This window comes from Colletotrichum abscissum, assembly GCF_030869225.1.
Source record: "Colletotrichum abscissum strain IMI 504890 chromosome Unknown Scaffold_41.1, whole genome shotgun sequence".
Classification (NCBI taxonomy): domain Eukaryota; kingdom Fungi; phylum Ascomycota; class Sordariomycetes; order Glomerellales; family Glomerellaceae; genus Colletotrichum; species Colletotrichum abscissum.
The window spans coordinates 74233-95251 of NW_026850332.1; the positions used below are offsets into that span (position 1 = coordinate 74233).

Below are 21019 nucleotides of genomic sequence, written 5' to 3' on the forward strand. Positions count from 1 at the left end.
CCGAGAGACCTGGAGCGCCGCGGCCACGACCTTCTTGTCCAGACGCGGTGCGAGGTAAGGTAGGTAGGTACCCTTCAAGTTCGCTAGGAAGACAAGGCAAGGCCGGGTCGGGATGGGAAGTAAGAGGAAGGGGGGAACGGGACAGATCTCTATTAGTTCGCCGTTCTTCGTTTACCACGCTGACCCCCTTCCCCCCTCCGCCTTGGATTCAGGTACTTTGACCGAACTCCTGCCAGAACCGGACGGGGGAGAAGGAATCCACAACGCTGAACCTACCCCGAAATTCTCCACGCCCCCGTGCCATCCCGGTCTCCCACATATCAAGTCACGTGATGTAGAGGCTGCTGTTAAGCTGTTGAAAGCGGGGGGCTTTCCTTGCCTTACCTAAGGCCATGAATCTCAGGCGTCACTTCACCCTTCCTCGCTGCCCGCCCGTGCCGGGTACGAATACCTTACTCCATGGTCCGTAGTACTGTGAACGGAGGACGGATAGATGAATTCTCGTAGCGGTGCCTCCACAATTATCCCATTCCCCGCTCCGGCAGGTACTCCTTTTCGTGTATGGTTCCTTCCATCATTCCAATCGGGGACTAACCTCCCGGCGCCTTTATGTGGACTGGAGACTTTTTTTTTATTTGTTTTTTTCCCATCGCCGAGTTTCTTAACCCTACCTTAGATAGTACAGGCACTGGACCCCTTCCCGCCCGGATCATTTCCGCGGACCTGGACCTACCAGTACAGCTACGAAGTGACCGAAAACTCTCCGTGCGAAAAAGGATTAAAAGCAACGTCGAGTGGTTGCAGCATCCAGCGAGCTACGGTACACGTTGAAGATCAAGAAACTCTGACATATTGGTCTTGCTATTTTTTGCAACTCACTTTGTGACGGCTGAGTAAGGCACTTGCAGACGAGTAGTCCTTGTATCTTCCTTTTTCTTCTCTTTTCTCCTCCAATCAAAAGACGAAGAAGTCCAAAGAGGGGTTGACAAACGAAAAGAAGACGACATTTCCGAACCCCCCAAGATAGGTATCGATAACCCTGGACGAATACCAAGTACCTCCTCACCTTACACACCGAGACGACAGCTCGAGATTTGCCCGGGGAAATTACCGCCGACGTTCCATTCACCGAATATATCCCCGTCGACAACCATGGCTGAGAATGATACTGCCAGCGCCAACAAGGCTTACTTCAAGTACGTATACATTCCTACATTTTCACACGTCGTTCCCCCACATTTCCTTGATGGGGATGGAGGAACGCCGTGACGGGATGATGCCGAGTAACATCCAATTTTGTCCGCGTTCATACCGTCCCCGGGTTCCTGCCGATGTACACACATCACAAACACAACCCGCCTTTCGAGACTCTTCACAATTTTGAGGTGTACTTGCCTCAACCCCCTCCCCCTTTTCCGAATATCATCCGACCCTGACAGAATTCCTCGTTCAAACTTCTTCCTCCTTTTATGAACTGCATTTTCGCATTTGGACATATTCGAGCAAATAGAAGTCAAAAGGAGAGGCCCATGGAGTTGACTTACACGAACTAATTCCTTGAGTAGTAAGCTGGCTGCCGAGTACGACACGAAGTACGAAAAGACTATTCTGCAGCTTGAAAAGGAGATTCGCAAGCGCAAGGACTTCATCGGCGCAGATTGGGTGATTGACGACGACGATGATGACAGCGAGAGCGAGAGCGCAGCACAGTCGACGGCGGCGAATGGTCGGTCGGTGAGACTTCTTGATTACGCTTGTGGAACGGGCTTGATATCGAGGGTGAGTTGTTTTGTGACTTTTTGTTCCTATCGTATTTTCTTCTTCTTTTGAGGACGATATGATTATGTTCTAATTACCTGCTACCTTTGTCATGGTTGCGAGGAGCATATCACTTCCCTCGTGCAAGTACTCGAGAGAGCACGGATGAGATCTTCTCCCGTCCGTCACGCAAGTTTGTTTGCTCTTGTTTCAGATGTCGTGTACACCAAATTCGTGTTACTTATTTTCTTTGTCATTTACACAACATTTGTGCGACTCCTCGTTGGTCCTTTCTACTTTGAGGACTCCAGCACACTTTAGCATGTAGAGACGGAGACTGTAGACTTACATCCGGGACAAAGTTGACTGACACCAAAAATAACAACAGGCCCTCGCGCAGTTCACGACGCATTGCGTCGGCATAGACATTTCGGAAAACATGGTGGCGGCCTACAACGCCCGGGCCGAGAACCAGGTACGTTGGAAAGACGATTCTGATTTTTGTCTGGTTCAAGTTGGTGGCAGTCAAAACAAGGCGACAGAGAGAGATGAGTCCAAAATAGCTCGGTTTCCCCATTCAGACTTCCGCTTGTCGTTCTCTACATACACACCTTCTCCTCATCTTCGTCACCTCACTTTTGGCCAGATAGTTCTGCCCACACACGACGTACAGACCGGGCATCCAAGTGGAAAGTGACAAAAGAGAGAGGGAGAGCTGGGAGGGCGGAGGGAGAGTTTCGAAGGAAAGGTATGTGTACACGCACACCAGACACCAGACACCAGACGCAAAAAAAAAAAGACGAGACCATGGGGCCAGCCGCTCCCAGACTCGGCTCGACTCCAGACAAGAGCAAGAAAAAGATGGGATCGTTCGCCTCACACGGTTACCTGCTCACGGACTCGTTTCGGCAAAAGAAGAGAGCACAGACAATCTTCTTGGGAAGTGGAAAGGAAGAGGGCTTGGAAAGGCTTGTCGTGGCTGTGTGTAGAGCAAGGTCAAGGGAAAGAAAGTCAGAAACCCTCGTCTGAGCGTTTTCCGTCGTCACGTCCACGATGAAATGACGGACGGGTCCGTTCTCTCCACGAGTCACTTTCTTCTCTCTCTCCCTCTTTGCTCCCGCTCTCTCTCACACACACACACCTCATGTTGGTCTCATCTCAGCCCTGCTGACCTTCAGACCTTTTCGATCCCCGCCATGACATGACGTGGACATTTGCCCAAACTAAAAACTCTCGCACTCTCTTTTGGCGGTTTTCGATCCGACCCCTCCCCCCCTTTCTCTCCTCTGGACAGCCTTACCTAGATCTCTCTCTCTCTCACCTCACCTCACCTCACCCTACCCACCCCTCCCTGAATCTCACAAGAATCTCATCTCATCCCATCTTTTTGATGGCAAAGTTGCCGTCTCGGGCGAGCACACCCGCACTTCTAACCCTCCTACCCCTCCCCCTTCTCCCTTCTTCCTCCGAGTGCTCGGCCGTAGACCGAACCAAGCCTGTGCGGGCGGCTCGGCGCACGGGGAAGATATTGCGTGACCAGAAGCCCCCCCCCCCCCCTGCGCAAAGATGCCGCAAAAGTACACGAGACATGATACATGGACGACACGAAAGAGAAAAGACGGGAAAGGCCGAAAAAAAAAGAAAAGGCGGATACAAGCGGCAAGCTTCAGCTGAACCCGGCGACTGACATGACCACCCACCCCCTCAGGGCCTCACCACCGACGAAATGCACGCCTACCAAGGCAACCTCACGGACCCCTCCGATCCGGCCCCCGCGGCGTTCGCTTCCGACGACGGCCGCTTCCGCGACTTTGACGTTGCCGGTGTCGGTCTCGGGTTCCACCACTTTGAGGACCCGGAGCTCTCGGCCCGCCGGCTGGTGGAGAGGCTGAGGCCGGGCGGGGTTTTCATCATTCTCGATTTCCTGCCGCACGAGAAGATGGATCACGCGTTGCCTGCTGCGCATACGGTTATGCATCACGGGTTTTCGGAGGAGAGGATGAGGAGTGTCTTTGAGCAGGCTGGTGCGGGCAGGGATTTCGGGATGGAGGAGCTTGGGAGTGGTGTTGTTTTTGGGGGGCATGGGCATGGACATGGAGACGGCCATGGACACGGGCATGAGGGGCGTGATCATGGCCATGGCTCGGGACAGGGGATGAAGAGGCGGGTGTTCTTGGCGCGGGGAACAAAGGCGTAGGTAGATATCAGTGAGCTAAAGATATCATGAATCTTCAGATTTGGAACTCAGGCTTGAACCTCTTTGGTTGAAGACGAGTGGAACACACTCGGAAAGACCATGCCTCCCGTTCTACCGAAACTCCCGTACCTACTATTCCTTCTCAATGATATCAACAGCAAAAGCACCTCCAAGCAGAATAGCAGGTTCCTCGATGCTGTGGTGCTCGTAACTAACGTAGTTTCTCACACATCAGTCTTGTCCTTTCTATCGAACAAAAAGAAAAAAAACTCACCTCAAAGTACCCACGCCACCGGCCTCGAGCAGGAACGCCGGTCCGTCCTGCAGCGTCTTGCCGGCCCAGCGCATGGCAAAGGCGCGGAGGATGTGGCCGTGGGCGACGACCAGGACGTCTCCGTTGGGCGCGTCCTTGTTGCCGATGACGGGGCTGTGCCACCTGTCGCGGATGTCTTTGATGAGGCGGTCCAGACGTTCCGTCACGTCTTGGGGGCTCCTGTGCGGGTATCAGCAAGATTTTCTGAGTAGTGAAATTTCCGCTGGCTGTTTATGAGGCTTCACGCCACGTCGATGACCTATGAGCGTCTCCCCGAAACGGCACCTATGAAGGTTCTGACCGCATCGGTGGCTAGATCACCGACGACGCTTTTCTGGGAAGACAGCACGAGCTGACAGGCATGGAAGGAGAGAGAAAGGCATCAGAGGTGGAAAGGAAAGACTTACTCGCCGCCTGGGCAGCCGTCGCGCCAAATGTCCCAGTTCTCAGAAGGGCCCTGCTCCTTGCGGATGCGGCGGATCTCGGGCGATGTGATGCCCTCGTAGTCGCCATAGTCCCATTCGCGAATGTCCTCGGTGACCTCGACGCAGGCGTTGCAGTGCGGGCCGTTGCCCTCGATCTCGCCGTGTTTCTTCCAGGGGAGGTTGTCGTTGATGCCGAGGTTCAGCAGTTCAAAGGTGCGCTGGGCACGTTTGCGAGGGGAGACGTAACTGATTTGCCTTTAGCAGTAGCTCGTGGCCGAGGGGATTGAGATCGAGGCTAATGATGAGTGCTAGGTGACATCACTTGATGTACCTGGTTGTGCTTGAGAGCAAGTCTGGACCCCGGAGGCGGAAGACCTCATTATCCTCCTCACGTGGCTTAACAATTGCACGCAACTCACATGTGAGAGATTCGTTTGGGTACAATAAGGCGGTCACTCCCAACCAGGGCGCGGCCGGTGGCGCGCACACGCTTCTCGCCGTTGGCTGTGAGCGGGATATCGGTGCTGCCGGTATGCCGGCCGTTCAGAGACCATTCCGTCTCGCCGTGGCGGATGACAAAGGCACGGGGAGTCGTCATGGCGGCGGGTGCAACAAATCCGTCTCGCGGAAGCCGATTTGACAGCGGATGTGACCTCGCAATGGGAGTTGGTGCGTGGGAAATGTTATGCGATCTCTACCGATGTCTAAGTGTTCTTCGGGGGTCTAATGGAGGGCGGCGCAGGGACGCCCCCGAGTCAGCTTTTGGTCCTGTCACACACAGCAGCAGCGAGATCTTGACGTGGGTATATGTGCTTGTGACGTTTAATGCATGAAGAGAGCCCGGAGTCTGATGTGAAATGGTGGGTTGTAAATGAGAGCAACTTGAGACGGATGGGCTTGACGTGACGCTTCTGCTTTTGCCCAGTTTGGCTTTCCAGCCGTCCCGCTCTTCCCGTCTGCGCACTTCATCTCAATTCTGTGCATAGCCTTTTGAGATCTCGTGTAAACCGTAACGGCACTTGCCATGACCCTTGACACAGTCCACCAACGGTTTGTTTTCTGCAAGTGCCAACTTTGGCCGATGAACTCATCCACGGCTCAGGCCAAGACCCAACGACATCTGCCAACTCGAGCCAAGGCCAGGCGGGGGCGGTAGTGCTGAGTCTCTTTCTTCAAAATCTTTGCCGTATCGTGTGTCCAATGTTTCTTCTGATCTCCCCGACAATGACAAGCGAGAAGACAAGCCTTTTGTCCCCTCTTACTGGCCCCTGTATCGCATCTTCTCCTAGCCCCAGCATCGGCCATCGTAACGGTAGCACTTCGTCGCTTCTCGCGTGCACTTGCCGCAGGCTGCGTCCCATCTCCCCCCGTCGTCATCCGGCTTTGTGACATCTGTCTGGTTTTATGCGGTCCAGGACAGGTCAGGATGGGGGACGGGTGGGAAATGTGAGAAAGGCTTTTTGGGCTTGTAGCAGAGAGGGAGATCCTCAGTAGTAGTGCGCCATGAGAAAGGTTTCAGCAAGGGCTGTAACGAGCAGGGGGTCGCACCAGAACCCCACACGGGCAAGAACTACCTGGTCGTGATCACTTGCTCGAAAGTGAATGTTGCGGCGACTTTCCGTTGCTCGACGGGGAGTGAATAGGCGAGAAAAGAGGATAGGGGATCCGATAAGGGTCGTGGCGAATGTGAGGTCAGAAGACCCGTGGAAAGGAGGGTGGACGTTGCTCTGGTGTACGGAGTAGGGATGAATGGTGAGGGGAAGGAGAAGAGGATGGAGAAAGAGAGATGCTCTCACGAAGTTTGTTTCAACGCACCAGTAGAAGTGGGAATGAATAAGCCCTTTGAGGATGCCCTGGGCAGCGAAAAAAAGGCAGTTGGGGGTCCTAGGTGGTTCTTACTCGACGTCTCTTATCTCTTAATCCTTCTTGCTCGCTTCGGAAGTTCGTAATGGCGCAATCGACAAAAAGGTCAATGTCTCCCACACACTCTTTGCTCGTTTGACTGCCTTTTTGACTATTTGGCAACTCCTCTCTCTATCTCAAGGGTTGCACGAACTCGCCTCTTATGAGTCTTTTTTCCTTCCCTCTTAACCTGATTGAATTATCCGCTCAACATCAGTAATGACCCGAAGCGACGACGTCACGCCAACCCCGGCTCTGACAGGACGATTACTAAGAGCGCTGGGGCTCCCTTCGTCTCCTCTTCTTCCTCGGCGCCAACGTCTGCAGCGGGGCCTCCACCGCCGCGGCGTTTCCACTTCCGGCTGGACTGCCACCGAGACTACCGACAACGACACCGACACCACCGACGCGAACGCGCTGGAGCTCATCGCTTGGCCGTACTCTGCTGCGCCCGCCGCCCCCGCCACAGACCCGTCAACGCCGAGTTCATCGACGCCGACGACAAGCGATTGCTGTTCTCCTAGTTGCGATTGCGAGTACGACCCCTTTGGGACAACGACCCAGCGGCGGCATTCTCCATCAACGCCACTCGAGAGACCACAAGGCCACAGGCGAGCTAACTCTCTCGACTCAACGACCACCACTTCTTCAAACGATTCTTCCTCTTCATCCTTCTCATCGGTATCTTCGCGCTCCCGTTGGAACCCGTTCTCTTCCACGACCGACGAATTGACCACCGTGAACCGACGATTCAACGGCGTAGACGATAAAAGGAGTAAAAAATCGAGAGAAGTCTGGAGGGAATATTGGTGAAGCGCCTTCGCAGACCTAGCAACAGGGAACCAAAATTTCGTTGTAAAAGAGGAGGGGGAGAAAAAATCAAAGCAAAGACTGGGGAAATATGAGCGGCTTCACCAAATTTCGCGCTGGCCTTACAGCCGCCGGCTGCGCTGCCATCATTTTCACAGGCGCCACCTATGGCGCAGGCTTGAAGACACAAAAGGAATGGAAAGAGGTGAGAGAGCATTTCTGATAGAGGAAGTCGCATCGCGAGAAACTAACGAATTCTTCCTCGTCAGGAACGACAAAGCTTCTGGGAGTCTCCATACGATGAGCAAATTTCTCTCCTGCAGGGCCAGCGTGGCCGGTTAGTTACAGAGCGCCGGAAGTGGGAAAGAAAGCTCGAGTATCTGGATGAGAGGATAAAAGAGGGGGAGGCTAAGAGGCCAGAAGGATAACAACGGACGCTATGAAAAGTCTGATATGGTGATGTTCTGTCATGGCCAACAAGAGTTCGGCCTCAAGCAGTAGGCACATCCAAGTAGGATAAGGAATGCTGCTTCCAATGGATCCGCGAAGACCGAGGCGAAAGACCACGATCGGCGGCGGCGCAAAAGCGACCAGCCCACGCGTAGAGCCTTGTGAGCGCCATGGGTAATTTTGTATAGTAAAGTCGATCAAAGGCCATTCGCAAGCTGTACACAAAAGTAAAGAATAATTGTAGCGATCACCACTTTGCGTAATGAACGGCATCCATTACAATCATCAATCCGTCTATCTATGCCCTACAGTGATTTATCCCTTTGTCACCGGCTCGTTTTGCATGCCTCCCATAACCTCGTTATCGCTCGAAAACGCCAAGTCGATGCCCTTAAGAGCTCTGAGCACCTGGATTTTCCTACTCGGTCTTGCCTTCATTATCAATCGTCGGAAGAGGGATGGCCCGGTAGAGACAGATGAGGGCAGAGTGCGACTCGCCACCGCCCGCCAAGGCATCAATCTTGTCAGGGGTAACCTCGGACACCTTGTCGTCATTGAACCACCACCAGTTGCCGTCCTCCTCGCCCTTCTTACCGGTCTTGGGGTCGACAGGGGCCGTCTTCTTGACATAGGCAGTGTAGTGACCGCTATCGGCACTTGCTCCCTGGTGAGTGACAACGCCACGCAGCTCGTAGATTCCGGACTGGTTGGCGCCTTCGTCCTTGGCCAGGTCCTGGTTCACCAGAGCATAGAGCTCCTTCTTGGCAACAGTGAGAGCCGCATCTTTCTCGGCTTCGACCTCAGCGTCAGTCTTGAAAGTCTCAGTCATCTCTGTATCGGCATCAGAAGTGCTGGCCACGGGCTTTCCAGCTCTCTCGGCCTTCTTATCGTTGGCCTTTTCCAAAGCTGTCTTGCCCTCGGGACCTCCAGACGCTCCAGCAACATCGCCTCGGTCGACAGGGTTGATCTTGCGTCTCTTGCGAGCACGCTCAATATCCTCTTCGTCTTTGCGAATCTCGCGAACCTTGTCGCGCACGGGAATAAGAGCCTTCTTGAGCTCATCGGTGCAGAACTCAACAACGTCAAGTTCGTGGGGGAAAGTGACCTTGCGCATGATCTTGGCCTTCTTCTGCACTTCTCGCTTCCAGAAGAATCGCACAAAATGGACCGTAAGATACTTGGGGAGCCGTGAAATTTGCGACTTCTTCGTGTAAGTCGTGTCTCTATCCAGAACGGAAGACTTCTTCTCCAACTTCTCAGTCAAAGCAGCCATAATACCGTCGCGAAGGTGGTTGATTGAGGCATCAATGTGGCAGTTGAGCTTGAGGAAAGATTCGCTTGACTTGACAGGCTCCTCTCCACCATCCCTGGCAGCCTGCTCATCGGCCTCGAGAGTTGACTGAAGCTCTCCAGCCATGTACCTGTCGATAAACGAAGAACCCTCAGACTCGGAGAGCTTCTGCTTCAACTGGGAAATGATCTGAGACCAGGCCTCCTCGGCATCCTGCTGAGCATATCCGGCTCCGGTCTTGGACTTCTCGGCGAATTGGGGGTAGACCATGCGGAGTGTACTCAGGAAAGTCAGCGGGGGAATGGCGCCCTGTGTTTCCGACATGTTCTTGTAGAGATCGGTAAGTTGAGTGGCGATATCAGTCGAAGTGAGGCCAAAGCTACTGCCGGCACCACCGCTACCCGACTTGTGCGTGGTCAGGGCCGTCTGGAGTTCGGGGATCGATCGGAGGGTCTGGAGGGTCGAGTTAAGGTAGCAGGTGTTGCCCAGATTGGTGAGGCCTGCGGGAGTGGCTCCTTCCTGCTGGGCTGCTTCGGCTTCGGTCATGTCCTCAACAAACTTGACTGCTTCCTTGGGTCGAGCGAGATCTGCGTTCTCGCCGGAAGGCTTGCCCATCATCATCAGTGTGGCGCCGGCCTTAAGGCCGAACTTGGCCATGTCGTCGTCATCCTTGACTTGCCTGCCCTTGACAAGAATCTTTTGTCGCTCGGGTTCAACGCCGGTCAGACTGTAGAGCTGATACTTGAAGGTTTCGCCATTGGACGAGGTATCGATCTCGACTTGGTACTTTGTGCCTTGGTGGCTAACGGTGACTATTTGACAAGTCAGACAACAGCAGGCAACGCATTGATTGAGTAATGCTGCTTACCGGGTATTGACGCCATCGTTGTGTCTGTGATTCAGGTCGGCCTTGCTGCAAAATTCTGGAGTAGCCGGTTTTTTCAGTGTGTTGAGATTAAAACCTCGTTGCGAAACGGGCTGTTGAAGGACAAGTTTGTTGAAGGCACCAGGTGGGTTGCGTCAGTACCTACCAAGCATGGAACCTTGAGGTGGGCGGGCAGTAAGGGAGGCAAGGTAGTACAAAGGACTACACGGCAAGATAGCGGGGAAGCGGTGTACCTGCAGGGTCCGTTTCAGCTACCGATTCGCTTATGGCAATATGCCCTTGTCCCTAGCACTTCCGCATGCATTCGACAGTCTTCCAGCATCTTCGGGGAAAGGAGGCTCGAGATAACCTGCAAAGCTTATGGTATTTGTGTCATGTACTTCAATGCTAGAAAATGGAATAGTTGCCCTCATCATCATAGTCTATCTGGGAGCATAAAATAATGTGCCTAGTTCCTGGGTACGTTATTATTCGGTTTTCGAAATGGTCAAGCGTACATACCGTAGTATGCATGTAAAGGGTACAAGCGGGGGATCGCCACTAAGGAAAGAGCTCCAGGATCACGTGAGGAAGCTTCCGGCTGAATCAGCGAAGTGCGGTGACAGCTACGCATGATGTGGAGCTAAGGTACGGCGGTGCTACCAGCCCCACTACGAAACGTCAGGCTTCCGGCTGAGCCAACCTCACGAGCCCCGCGGTCAAGATCCAACTCCAACCTCTCAGCATCACCAAAGGTTGGACGCGGCCACGTCTCGCCATCATGGTCAGTGAACTCTTGTGGTTGGATGAGCTGTGTCTTTGCTAACAATTGGAAACATAGTCTCAATCACTGCGACCCTATCTCCAAGCCGTCCGGAGCAGTCTGACGTCCGCCCTGACGCTCTCCAATTTCGCTTCCCAGACCGCCGAACGTCACAATGTCCCAGAGATCGAGGCTCAAACATCACCTGAAGTCCTCCTGACGCCCCTAACGATTGCCCGAAACGAAAACGAGCGAGTTCTGATCGAACCGAGTATCAATTCCGTGCGGATATCCATCAAGATCAAGCAGGCCGACGAGATCGAGCACATCCTCGTCCACAAGTTTACTCGTTTCCTGACGCAGAGAGCCGAATCGTTCTTCATCTTGAGAAGAAAGCCAATTAAGGTATGAGATACACATCACGGAAGTGTTTGGCGGAGCTTTCAGGGGCTACAATGCCACGTGGCTTACAACTGGCAACGCGAACGACGACACTGACTTACTATTGCACTAGGGATACGACATTTCATTCTTGATTACGAACTTCCACACCGAGGAGATGCTGAAGCACAAGCTGGTCGACTTTATTATCCAATTCATGGAGGAGGTTGACAAGGAGATTTCGGAAATGAAGCTCTTCGTATGTCCCCTCACTGTTGATCCTTCTGCCATGGCAGTTTCTGACAGCACACAGTTGAATGCGAGAGCTAGATTCGTTGCCGAATCTTTCTTGACTCCCGTAAGTCATACTCGCTATTGCAGCGCCAACCGGACACAACTAATGCCCCCCTTAGTTTGATTAAAATACCCTATAACAAGCGTCGCGAACGCCAGGAGTTCAGCTTCAAATCTGCACGGCCAGAATCGTGTAGTTGGGACGAGAATCTCGCACCACGTTGAAGTCATGGACCAAAATCATGAGTTGGAGTTGGATGTTGGCTCGAGCGCTCCCGGAAAACCGGGATCCACTATGGTTCCAACCTTGATATTGGTCCGCAAATCCGGGGCCGAGTGGGAACGACGACATGGAGCCTCCATTTTGATAAACAATTACAGTTATGAACACAACTCTCTCTCCAAATCAAGTGTTGCATATCAGTGAGGCGTTTTCTGATGTAACTCTTTCGCTCTGCTTACCTTATGAGAGCGTTGAAGATTGTTGGAACGTCCATCTAAACATTGCGAGATGTGATGTGACGTCGTAGGATACAACGAAGTCGAAGCCATTCTGCGGCGAGAAACAGCTGATAATTGATCTTAAATGCTGAATAACTCTTGCCATCACGACGACCACGACGTTACCCTCTTCATCTTCCTCGCTCTCGTGTGATTGAGTTTATGCTGGTTGTTCAGTGTGGATGGAATCAGTTTACCTGGAGAACCTCTTGGCGCTTTATATCATTCTACCACAACAAGCGTTTTTGCGCATTCAGGCAACCCAACCAAGTCTTGCCATTGTTGTCGTCCTGACTTGTCATACAACTATCGGCCTAATACTCACCTCCACCCCACCATGCTACGATGGAATACACAACCACCTATTCATTCTACTGCCGCCTCGGAGTCCCTCTATGCCTTAAATCAAAAGCCCCTTCTTCCTTCACATCTTCCTCCCTCCTTCCGTACTTCTCTCCACTTCAACTCAAATTTCTCTCCCCCTTCCCACACACCTCATACACTCAATCAACAATTCCTTTCCGCCCCATCACAACAAATACTCTAGGTCTCAAGTACAATATCGTACTCAAGACTCGACAAAGCCTCCAGGTCTGCTGGTTTTATTGACCTACGCGCATCGTCGAGACAACTGAAAATACCCTCAGTTCTTAGCTCTGCCTTGTTTAGGCTACCTGCTTCTCACGATACTCGTTCGGTCTCTGGTAAGCCTTCTCTTTCATTCTTTTCTGTCCCTCGGCCTTCTGCTTGCCGCGACTCTCATTTTCGGAAGCAGCGACCTGGCAGCACTGAGCTTTTTACCTTATTTTGGTTGTTCAGCGTCCCACCTCACCCTCATCCTCCCTCCTTCAGCCCCTTCAGGCTTTGCTCGAGAGTGAGGTCTTGATTTCTTTTCCTTCACCGCCCAAGCCTTATTCCTTTCATCTTTCCACACCTTTCTTTCTGACAACCTCCCATCGACAGATTTCCATCAGTCACTGTACGGTGATTTTCAGCTGCTTTCTTGGGCCGGTCTGCCTCCCAGCAGTAAGAGTGAGTTGTTTCCTTCTCTGCATATCCAGCGCATTCCACCATCCGTCGGATCTTCATCGCACTTCTTTCTTGACGATGAGGTTTCTTCTGGTCTTTTTCGTCTGTTCCTGAGCTGTAGATTGAGCTCAGAGAAGCGACGAAGGCTTTCCTAGGCAAAAACGCTTGCACTCTTTCGGGATCCTTGAGAAGTCACTCTCATCATCGATGAGAGACTCACTCGCTTTGCTTCTGCCAATTTCTCCCAGCTTGCCAAATTTGCGAGACTTGGTTCTGCGTTCACCACCTCACTCTCTTCACCTCGTGTGCCCTTGCCTTTCCTGGCGCTCTCTGCTCTCACCTCTACAAGTCACTTGTTCTTGCCTTGTCTCTCATCCCCAGGTCCTACTCGCCTCTTTTCATACTTTCACCTGGCGTCGGTTCTCAACGCTACTCACATTGGCTGCGCAATCACTAATCGCATACTTCTAGAGCACTTACTGTTATCACACGCATTCACCACATATACTGCCATCAGTACCCCTCACTAGCATCATTCTTGTTCTTCCTGTTCTCAGCAAGGATTACGCCTAAGTGTTGCTCATCATGGTCTACTCTCAGGTACCTAGTATGAAGGGCAAGGAGAGACAGCAGCAGCGTCGAGTGCGTAACAGCGTCCTCCAGTTTGCGTTCAGGCCTCGCGCTGTGCCGGAGACTGTTGTTGAGACAGAGACTGCCATGGAGAATGGCGACCACGACAGTGAGCCTGGTGGTGCCCGCCTCGATACTGATCCTTTCGGTCGCAACCAGCAGGGCCAGAATCATATCTTAGCCAGCTCCAGCCTCAACCCTTCTTCCTCGCCTTGGGTTCCCAACTCCTCTCAGGCCCAACAGACCACTAGCAAGGTATATATACTAAACATCTCGAAACTCTCTTATCAGCCTTGGTTCGATCTAACACTCACATCCAGATTGACCAGCCCGAGATCGCTGAGCTTGACGGTACTCCTCAGTATATTGGCGCCAACGGCAAGATCCAGGGCCGTTCATCGATTCCCGCTCAGAACTTTGGATCCAGCTCGAATGGTGCAGTTTCATACTTGAGTGGAACAGTCGGAAACAACTATCGCGTTGCTCTCCCGAAGATGGCTATCCAGGCGAACCACGGCCAGCTCACCGGCAGCTCCTCCATGGGCAATTTGGGTATCCAGATCCCTGTCCGCCAGGACATTGGTGGATTGCTCTATGACCATGGCGACAAGGAAGTCATCGATCTGACTGGTGATGATATTAGTTCCGGCAGCGATACTCCCAAGGCAAAGGGTGTTGGTAACAGTGGTCTCATGACGGAGCCGCGCAACTTCGCTCCACGTACCATGAACCACCTTGGAGCGCCTCCCAAGTTCAACTTGATCAAGATCAACAACGGCGCCGATGCCCCTGCTTTGGTCACTCAAGACCCTTTCGTGTCTTCCGCTTCGCAAGTTGGCGCTATTCAGCCGTCTGTGCCTGTGTTTGGCTCGCAGATTGACACTACCCACTTGCTTGCGACTGGTCAGATCCCTTTCCCTGCCGCGACAGGCGAGACTCTGCACTTCGACAATCTCCCTCGCGATGACGATGAACCGTCCATCCAGAACGATATCAACAGCCAGATTCCTCAGCTCAACTCAACCAACGGAGGACATGCTGCCAACGTTCAGAACGTGCCTGCCCGGCCGGTGGGATTGTCTCTGCCGCAGCCTCCTCAGGCCCTTCCTCTTGCCGGGAACAGTGCGGCAATCGTTCCTTATCAGGCTTCTCATCAGGCTTCTCATCAGGATACTTTCCAGCGTGGCTACCAGCTCCAGGAAACAGTCGCGACTTATGGTGACGCTGTTTCTGACTACATCCGCGCTCAGCGATCGACGCAGCTGAACCGCCTCACCGGCGGTCCCACGGGTCGACCTACCTCGAATGAGGCTATGCATCAAGTGAACTTCCCGTTCGTTGAGCCTCCCCCCCGTGCTTCCCACTTCATGGTTCGCGGCGTCATCAAGATTGGCAACGTTCGTTCACCCAATATCCTACTCATCGTTATCATTGGCACTGACACATAACCAGATTCCTTTCGTCACTAACCGCTCCGAGATCATTGCGATCCTGGGTCGCAACTCCCGTATGCTCAATGACACTGATGAGCCTGTTCATATCATCATGGAGCGTGTCACTGGCAAGACCACTGACGCTTACGTCGAGTTTCACACCCTGGAGGATGCTTCCAAGGCCGTTGAGAAGCATCATCAGAACCTTGACCGTGGTCGTGTCACTCGCATTGGCCAGCGCCCTGTCGAGATCGAGCTTTCCAGCCAAGCTGCTCTCATGAAGGACCTGTTCCCCAACGCCAGGGGTGTGTTCTGGGCCGGTCTTCACCCCCATGTCCTCCCTGACAACGACCAGGAGCCTTGGGACAACTTCAAGGGCTTCGTGTCCAACGAAGAGATGACCATGCTGGTCAAGCATGTCGAGGTTCCCCACCGTGTAAGTCTCTTCATCTTGACGTGCTCATGAGCCTGCGGCTAACTATTCTAAAGTCACCCTTTTCGAAGGAGTGCCCGCAGCGTCCGTTCGAGTGCCTCATCAGCACCCTGACCAAGTTCCCTTGGCAGATGAAGGGCCACGTCACTGTTCAGCAGCGTCATGCCATGTACAAGGCCACCTGCGATCTCCTCCGCATCCTCGTGGGCAACATTCGCGACAAGCGCGACGAGGTCAACCTTACTCATCGTCTGTGCAAGCGAGTCGTCGCTGCGGCAATGCGCTGCGAGGGCTTCTCGATTGCCCAGAAGGACGATATTGCCTTCATTGTCAACATGAGTGAGATGGAGCAGCGTTCCTTTGGCCAGCCGCGCTTTGCCGAGAGCTGGCGCCACCTCTATGTCCTGGTTCCCAAGAATGGTGTCCCCTTGGATGTCATCGAGGTAAGTTATATCCCTATTCCGCTTATCTTCACATTGGAATGATGGTATGGGAATGAGAGAGTCTGGAGCTAATCAGTCATCTCTCGCAGTGGTACATTGCCCTCATCCGCGAGGAGACTATTCGCTACCTGGAGATGCAGTCTTTCCAGGAAAAGTGCAAGACGTGCACCATCGGCGAGGCCACTGACGGATACTTTGGCTTCTTCTGGCGCGAGTTGAACCTTCGTGTTGGACCTGAATTCGACCACATTTCTCTTGCAACTCTTGCCATGCACGAATACCAGACACTCGAGACGATCATCCGCCGCGCCCTGACTCCTTCTATCGGTCACTAATGTCGACATACAACAGACCTGGGAAACAAGGCAAGGCAAAAATGGGGTGCTGAGATGGCTTCAACTGATGAAAGTTGGCACATGGCTTCGGAACTTCTCCTTTTAGCTCTGCTTATCTGCACTTTCACGTTTACGGCACTTGGCTTGAAGAAGTGAGCCATTTCGCCCCCATGGTTTTTGCATCATGCCTTTTGTTTCTTTGGCTTTCTATCCTTGGGAGTTTGGACGAGTCAAGGACAGGATGGAGGGCTCGGAAAATCAGGATGGTGTCCGTTGGTTTGTCGCACGCTGACATCTGGAAACTATGGATGTTTCTGGGTTTCTTTCACAGTTGGGGGATGGGCTTCTGAAATTACCTTAGTGAGATAGGGGTTCGAGTGGTTGAAATTCTCTATACCCGATCAATAAGACCTCTAGAGCAGTTCTCTATAACTTATTGGTACACAGCCGTTGTCACTCCTTTTGTTGTTTTCTTTGTTCTTGACGGATTGAAACATTCCCGTCAAAACCGTCGTTGGGGCACAACGTCGGATAGGCTGGCGTAAATTTCGCGTGGCGCGCAGACGGCGTAATGGCGTTAAAGAGCTGACTGGGTGATGGAAACTTAAACGTCCCGTTCGTGCAGTTGAGGTTGAAGTTGGCGAGTGGGGCGCCTTAGTCAGCCTATCCCAGACACGGGGACTCTTGGGCTGATGGGCCAGTCACAGTACCGCGAAGGGGGAGTGGAGAAAGAGTGCACTAAAAGCTGCAGGTACCGCCTAGACCTGGAGCGGCATCGCCCAGCATCGTGCGGCAGCTGGTCCATCAGTCCTGCACGCGGCAGCGCAACCTGCCCTGCCCCAGGGGAGTTCGATAGGGCGACCGCTCAGTGCGCATTTTGGCAGTTTTGTTGGCTTCCCGGGGAAGCACCTACCTCACCTGAGGCACGGACCAGCGGAGCGGAGCCCTTTCTATTTTCTCCGTCGTGCCTTCCTTTCGCAAGGTTCGTTATTTGGACGGTACCGGAGGGTCGTTTGGGAGATCACCGAGGAAATATTCGTAGTATTATTTTGGGGCCTGACGCTTGCACTAACTTGGAAAACCCGACTCAATGGTCTGCGGCAAGGACAAGAAGGACAAAAGACCAAAAAAAGCCCCTGAAACATTTTGACGACGCGGGCGGACAGCTGGCTTAACGGCATTCGGCGGCGGCTGATTATGGCGGGGCACATTGGTACCGGAGGTTGGAAGATCGGAGGTAATTGGGAGCCCTGGGGGGTAAAGGGTTTAATGAGATATCCGTGTTGATGGAGAGGCTTCGCATCGATCGTGCTGCCTTGAACTCGACCAGCCGTCTTGTGGCCCAGGTAATGCTCTTTCTGCTCAATCCATATCACAGCATATCGAAGCACCACAGACTTTGAGGTTACATCGGTCCATCGATCATTGATGAGGTTGAGTGACTCGAGTACTCCGTAGTGTAAACTTGCGGCGTGGTGTACAGTAGGGATGGCTTGTCAAGGCAGTGGTCCTTGCTCAATTTTGCAAGTTTCCAACGAGGAAAATCGGTATCAAACGTAAAAACCAACAACAACAAGTGCCTTACTTAGTTCACGAGTGACGAAGCTTCGTTGGACGGGACAAGACTTGGAAAAAGGAAGAAACAACTAGGAACAAGGAAGTTCTGGACAAGGAGTTTACATGTCAGGACTGTGACCCCATCCAAGCTCCGTCGAAACAGAGGGCGCAAATCACCTGTAAAAAAGGGGGTCCATCTCCACTCCACTCTCCCGTCTGCACAGGCCAGGACTGAAGCAGCCCAGCTGAGATTGTTTCTGGAGATGCGAGTCTAGAGTACGAATACCTACCTTACTACGTAGTGAGTGGCAGTGGCGGCGGCATCATCTTCATCAAGAAAACATCACTGGCTGGATGGGTTGATACCTCGAGTCTCCCCGGAAGCAACGCACGGAGCACTCAAGACGGGTGAATGGTAACGGCCTGGCGTGAAGCATGACAGGTGCCTCACTCTTAGGTAGAATAAGGTAGGTACCTGGGCTGAACTTGTAAATAACCCAAGGGAAGGTACTACCTACCTTACTTACCTTAGATGATGATGGGAGTAAGGATGAGAGTGACCCTTGGTTCTTGGAACATGAGGTGGACTGGGTGACTGGCCAAGGTACCTTCCCGAGGCAAGGAAGGTTCATTTTGGGTTCCATTGCTCTTTCCCGTTGCCGTTGCTGCCACAACTTGTCGTTGCCGCTTCGTGTGGTGTGTGTGGTCTGTTTGCTGCTGCCACTTTCCGTCTCCCATCAGATTCAATTACTTTTAGTACCCGAGCGCACCTCGTACCTTCCTTCCATTTGCAATTCCTGCGTACCTTCCTTTTCATATTCCCAAACTCTCTCTCTCTCATCGTACCTGCCTATTATATCTACCGCCTGGCCTGCCTACCTGCCTGATTACCCAACAATACATTCACTTTCAAAGGGGAAAAAATAATACCTAGTCACCCCAACAGACCGGGACAGATACCACACACGCGCACACCCGCACGCTACCTTACCTTACACACACTCTCGCACACACCTGAGGCAACTTGACGCGACTTTGCAGCAAGAGGGGCTGGGGCAGAAAAACCGGCCTGAACTTTTTTTCTTATCATCTTATTTTTCCGAGCGAAAAGACGCCAGCCAGGAGCTGTCACTCTCGGAAATTTCACCCTTCACTTCCCACAGTCATTCCTTGACACCCTCTCACTTTCACTTTCACTCTCAGACTCATCTCACTCACGGAATTTTCTGATCCCCATCATGTCTGCTCAGACCACCGACACGCCCGTCGCGGTGCCTGCCCCTGCTGTTGCTGCTGAGGCGCAGCCGGCCGTCGCTGCACCTGCCGTAGAGCCGACTTCGGTCGACGCTCCCGCGCCCGCCGCCGTTGCTGATGCCACCCCTGAGGTCAAGCAGGAGCAGAAGACTGAGCAGCCCGCTGCAGCTGCTGCTGAGAAGACGGAGGACAAGGCTGATGAGAAGGCCGGCGCTCCTGCTGCCGAGAAGCCTGTTGAGAAGGCCCAGACTCCCCTGTCTTCGCTCTTTGAGAAGCTTCCCACCATCTTGGCTGAGGCCAAGCACAACGAGATGTGGGGTGTGCAGCTCTCCGACGACACTCACATTCCCACCACCGTCGTCCTGCAGAAGTTCCTTCGCGCCAACGACGATGATGTCTCCAAGGCTGCTGACCAGCTCCAGAAGGCCTTGGTTTGGCGTCGTGACACTAACCCCGGCAAGCTTCTTGATGAAGTCTCCTTCGATGCAAGCAAGTTTGGCGATCTCGGCTATGTCACCACCCACAAGGACGCCCAGGGCAAGGAGATGATCATCACCTGGAACATCTACGGGGCCGTCAAGGACAGGAAGGCCACCTTTGGCAACGTCGATGAGTGAGTGATAACCCGAGAAAATGAGATTCCCTGTATCGCATGAAATAACATTTGACTTACACAACTGAATAGGTTCATCAAGTGGCGCGCTGCCCTTATGGAGCTCAGCGTCCGCAAGCTTAATCTCGACAAGGTCCAGACCGCCATCCCCGATGGCGGCGAGGACCCCTACCAGATGATCCAGGTTCACGACTACCTCAACGTCAGCTTCCTTCGCATGGACCCTGCCGTCAAGGCCGCCTCCTCTGAGACGATTAGAATCTTCGCCATGGCCTACCCTGAGCTTCTCGTCCACAAGTACTTCGTCAACATCCCCGCGCTCATGGGCTGGGTCTTCAAGGCGATGAAGGTCTTCCTCGCTCCCAAGACCATCGCCAAGTTCCACCCTCTCGGCTATGGTTCCGAATTGGGCGGAGAGCTCCCGGCCTACAAGGACTCGCTCCCCAAGGACTACGGTGGAAACGCTGAGAGCATCAAGACCACCGGCCAGACCGTCAAGTTCGCAGAGGCTGAGGCCCCTGTCGAGAAGCCCGCGGCTGATGCTACTGCTGCTCCCGTCGTCGCCGCGCCTGTTGCAACTGAGACCCAGCCTACCGCCGAGGCTCCCGCGGCTGTCACCGCTGAGACCCCCGCTCCCGCAGTCGCTGTCAGCGAGCCTGCCGTCGCTTCTGAGCCCGTCAAGGCTGCTCCTGCGGCCGCTGAGGCTGAGAAGACCGAGGTTCCCACCGTCGCCGACTTGAGCATCAATGACAAGACTGAGGCTAAGGAGGAGGCCAAGACTGTTGCTGCCTAAAGGATAACTTGATGGCTTGCATGGTTTGATTCTCTATTCGTGGCTTTTTTTCCTTTTGTTACATGCCTTTGAATCTGCGGGCTGAACCTCGGTTGGTTTTGGCGAGAACATGAGAATGATGTTGTCGCAAGAGATCCATTGGGTTTCTAGGCATCCATGGTTTGTTCGCTCCATCCCCAGTAGAGGCATGGCAGAGTCCTTGGTTTGCCCACTGCGTTTTCTCCTTGCGTTCATGCCATAATACCCTTCTAGTGTGTGTTTGTGGCGTTGTCAATTCGAATTCAATTTTTTCGATCGAAGACAGGAAGGAAAGAAGGATCAGAACAGAGAGACTAGCAGGAAAGGATGGGAATGTCTCCTCTTTAATACCTAGGTTAGGAAGAAGAATAAAATCAAATTCGACAGTTCAAACCTGCGGGAAACTTGAGGGTGTTAGAAATGTGCAAAGACCGACTGACTCGAAGAAAGGAGAGCTCCATCTAGAGTGAAACCGCACAGCTTTCCCTTGCCCCCTTCTGCTTCTTCGTCTTGCATGTTTGGCAGCCTGTC

The 21019-nt window shown here is 53.1% G+C and overlaps 7 protein-coding genes across 7 annotated transcripts; 5 read left to right on the forward strand and 2 right to left on the reverse strand.

The window, feature by feature from the left end:
- Nucleotides 1-1152: 1152 nt before the first annotated feature.
- On the forward strand, nucleotides 1153-3955 carry CABS01_12910 (methyltransferase domain-containing protein; the record flags this gene model as incomplete). Its single annotated transcript, XM_060546261.1, has 4 exons — nucleotides 1153-1196; nucleotides 1566-1779; nucleotides 2147-2233; nucleotides 3467-3955. The coding sequence occupies 4 exons, from the start codon at nucleotides 1153-1155 to the stop codon at nucleotides 3953-3955; spliced, it is 834 nt and encodes a 277-aa protein (XP_060395407.1).
- On the reverse strand, nucleotides 3425-5291 carry CABS01_12911 (phosphoglycerate mutase; the record flags this gene model as incomplete). Its single annotated transcript, XM_060546262.1, has 5 exons — nucleotides 3425-3930; nucleotides 4123-4166; nucleotides 4230-4448; nucleotides 4676-4939; nucleotides 5113-5291. 5 exons carry the CDS (start codon nucleotides 5289-5291, stop codon nucleotides 3425-3427), a joined length of 1212 nt encoding a protein of 403 aa, XP_060395408.1.
- A 1523-nt stretch (nucleotides 5292-6814) lies between these two features.
- CABS01_12912 (uncharacterized protein) lies at nucleotides 6815-7833 on the forward strand (the record flags this gene model as incomplete). Its single annotated transcript, XM_060546263.1, has 3 exons — nucleotides 6815-7333; nucleotides 7458-7610; nucleotides 7675-7833. The coding sequence occupies 3 exons, from the start codon at nucleotides 6815-6817 to the stop codon at nucleotides 7831-7833; spliced, it is 831 nt and encodes a 276-aa protein (XP_060395409.1).
- A 440-nt stretch (nucleotides 7834-8273) lies between these two features.
- Nucleotides 8274-10030, reverse strand: CABS01_12913 (ubiquitin carboxyl-terminal hydrolase; the record flags this gene model as incomplete). Its single annotated transcript, XM_060546264.1, has 2 exons — nucleotides 8274-9958; nucleotides 10015-10030. The coding sequence occupies 2 exons, from the start codon at nucleotides 10028-10030 to the stop codon at nucleotides 8274-8276; spliced, it is 1701 nt and encodes a 566-aa protein (XP_060395410.1).
- Nucleotides 10031-10792: 762 nt separating this feature from the next.
- CABS01_12914 (ARP2/3 complex 20 kDa subunit) lies at nucleotides 10793-11577 on the forward strand (the record flags this gene model as incomplete). Its single annotated transcript, XM_060546265.1, has 4 exons — nucleotides 10793-10795; nucleotides 10853-11179; nucleotides 11289-11513; nucleotides 11569-11577. The coding sequence occupies 4 exons, from the start codon at nucleotides 10793-10795 to the stop codon at nucleotides 11575-11577; spliced, it is 564 nt and encodes a 187-aa protein (XP_060395411.1).
- A 1987-nt stretch (nucleotides 11578-13564) lies between these two features.
- On the forward strand, nucleotides 13565-16253 carry CABS01_12915 (uncharacterized protein; the record flags this gene model as incomplete). The annotated part of the gene is made up of 5 exons (XM_060546266.1): nucleotides 13565-13864; nucleotides 13930-15006; nucleotides 15062-15478; nucleotides 15532-15918; nucleotides 16008-16253. 5 exons carry the CDS (start codon nucleotides 13565-13567, stop codon nucleotides 16251-16253), a joined length of 2427 nt encoding a protein of 808 aa, XP_060395412.1.
- Nucleotides 16254-19048: 2795 nt separating this feature from the next.
- Nucleotides 19049-20470, forward strand: CABS01_12916 (phosphatidylinositol transfer protein sfh5; the record flags this gene model as incomplete). Its single annotated transcript, XM_060546267.1, has 2 exons — nucleotides 19049-19677; nucleotides 19750-20470. 2 exons carry the CDS (start codon nucleotides 19049-19051, stop codon nucleotides 20468-20470), a joined length of 1350 nt encoding a protein of 449 aa, XP_060395413.1.
- Between the last annotated feature and the right edge of the window lie 549 nt (nucleotides 20471-21019).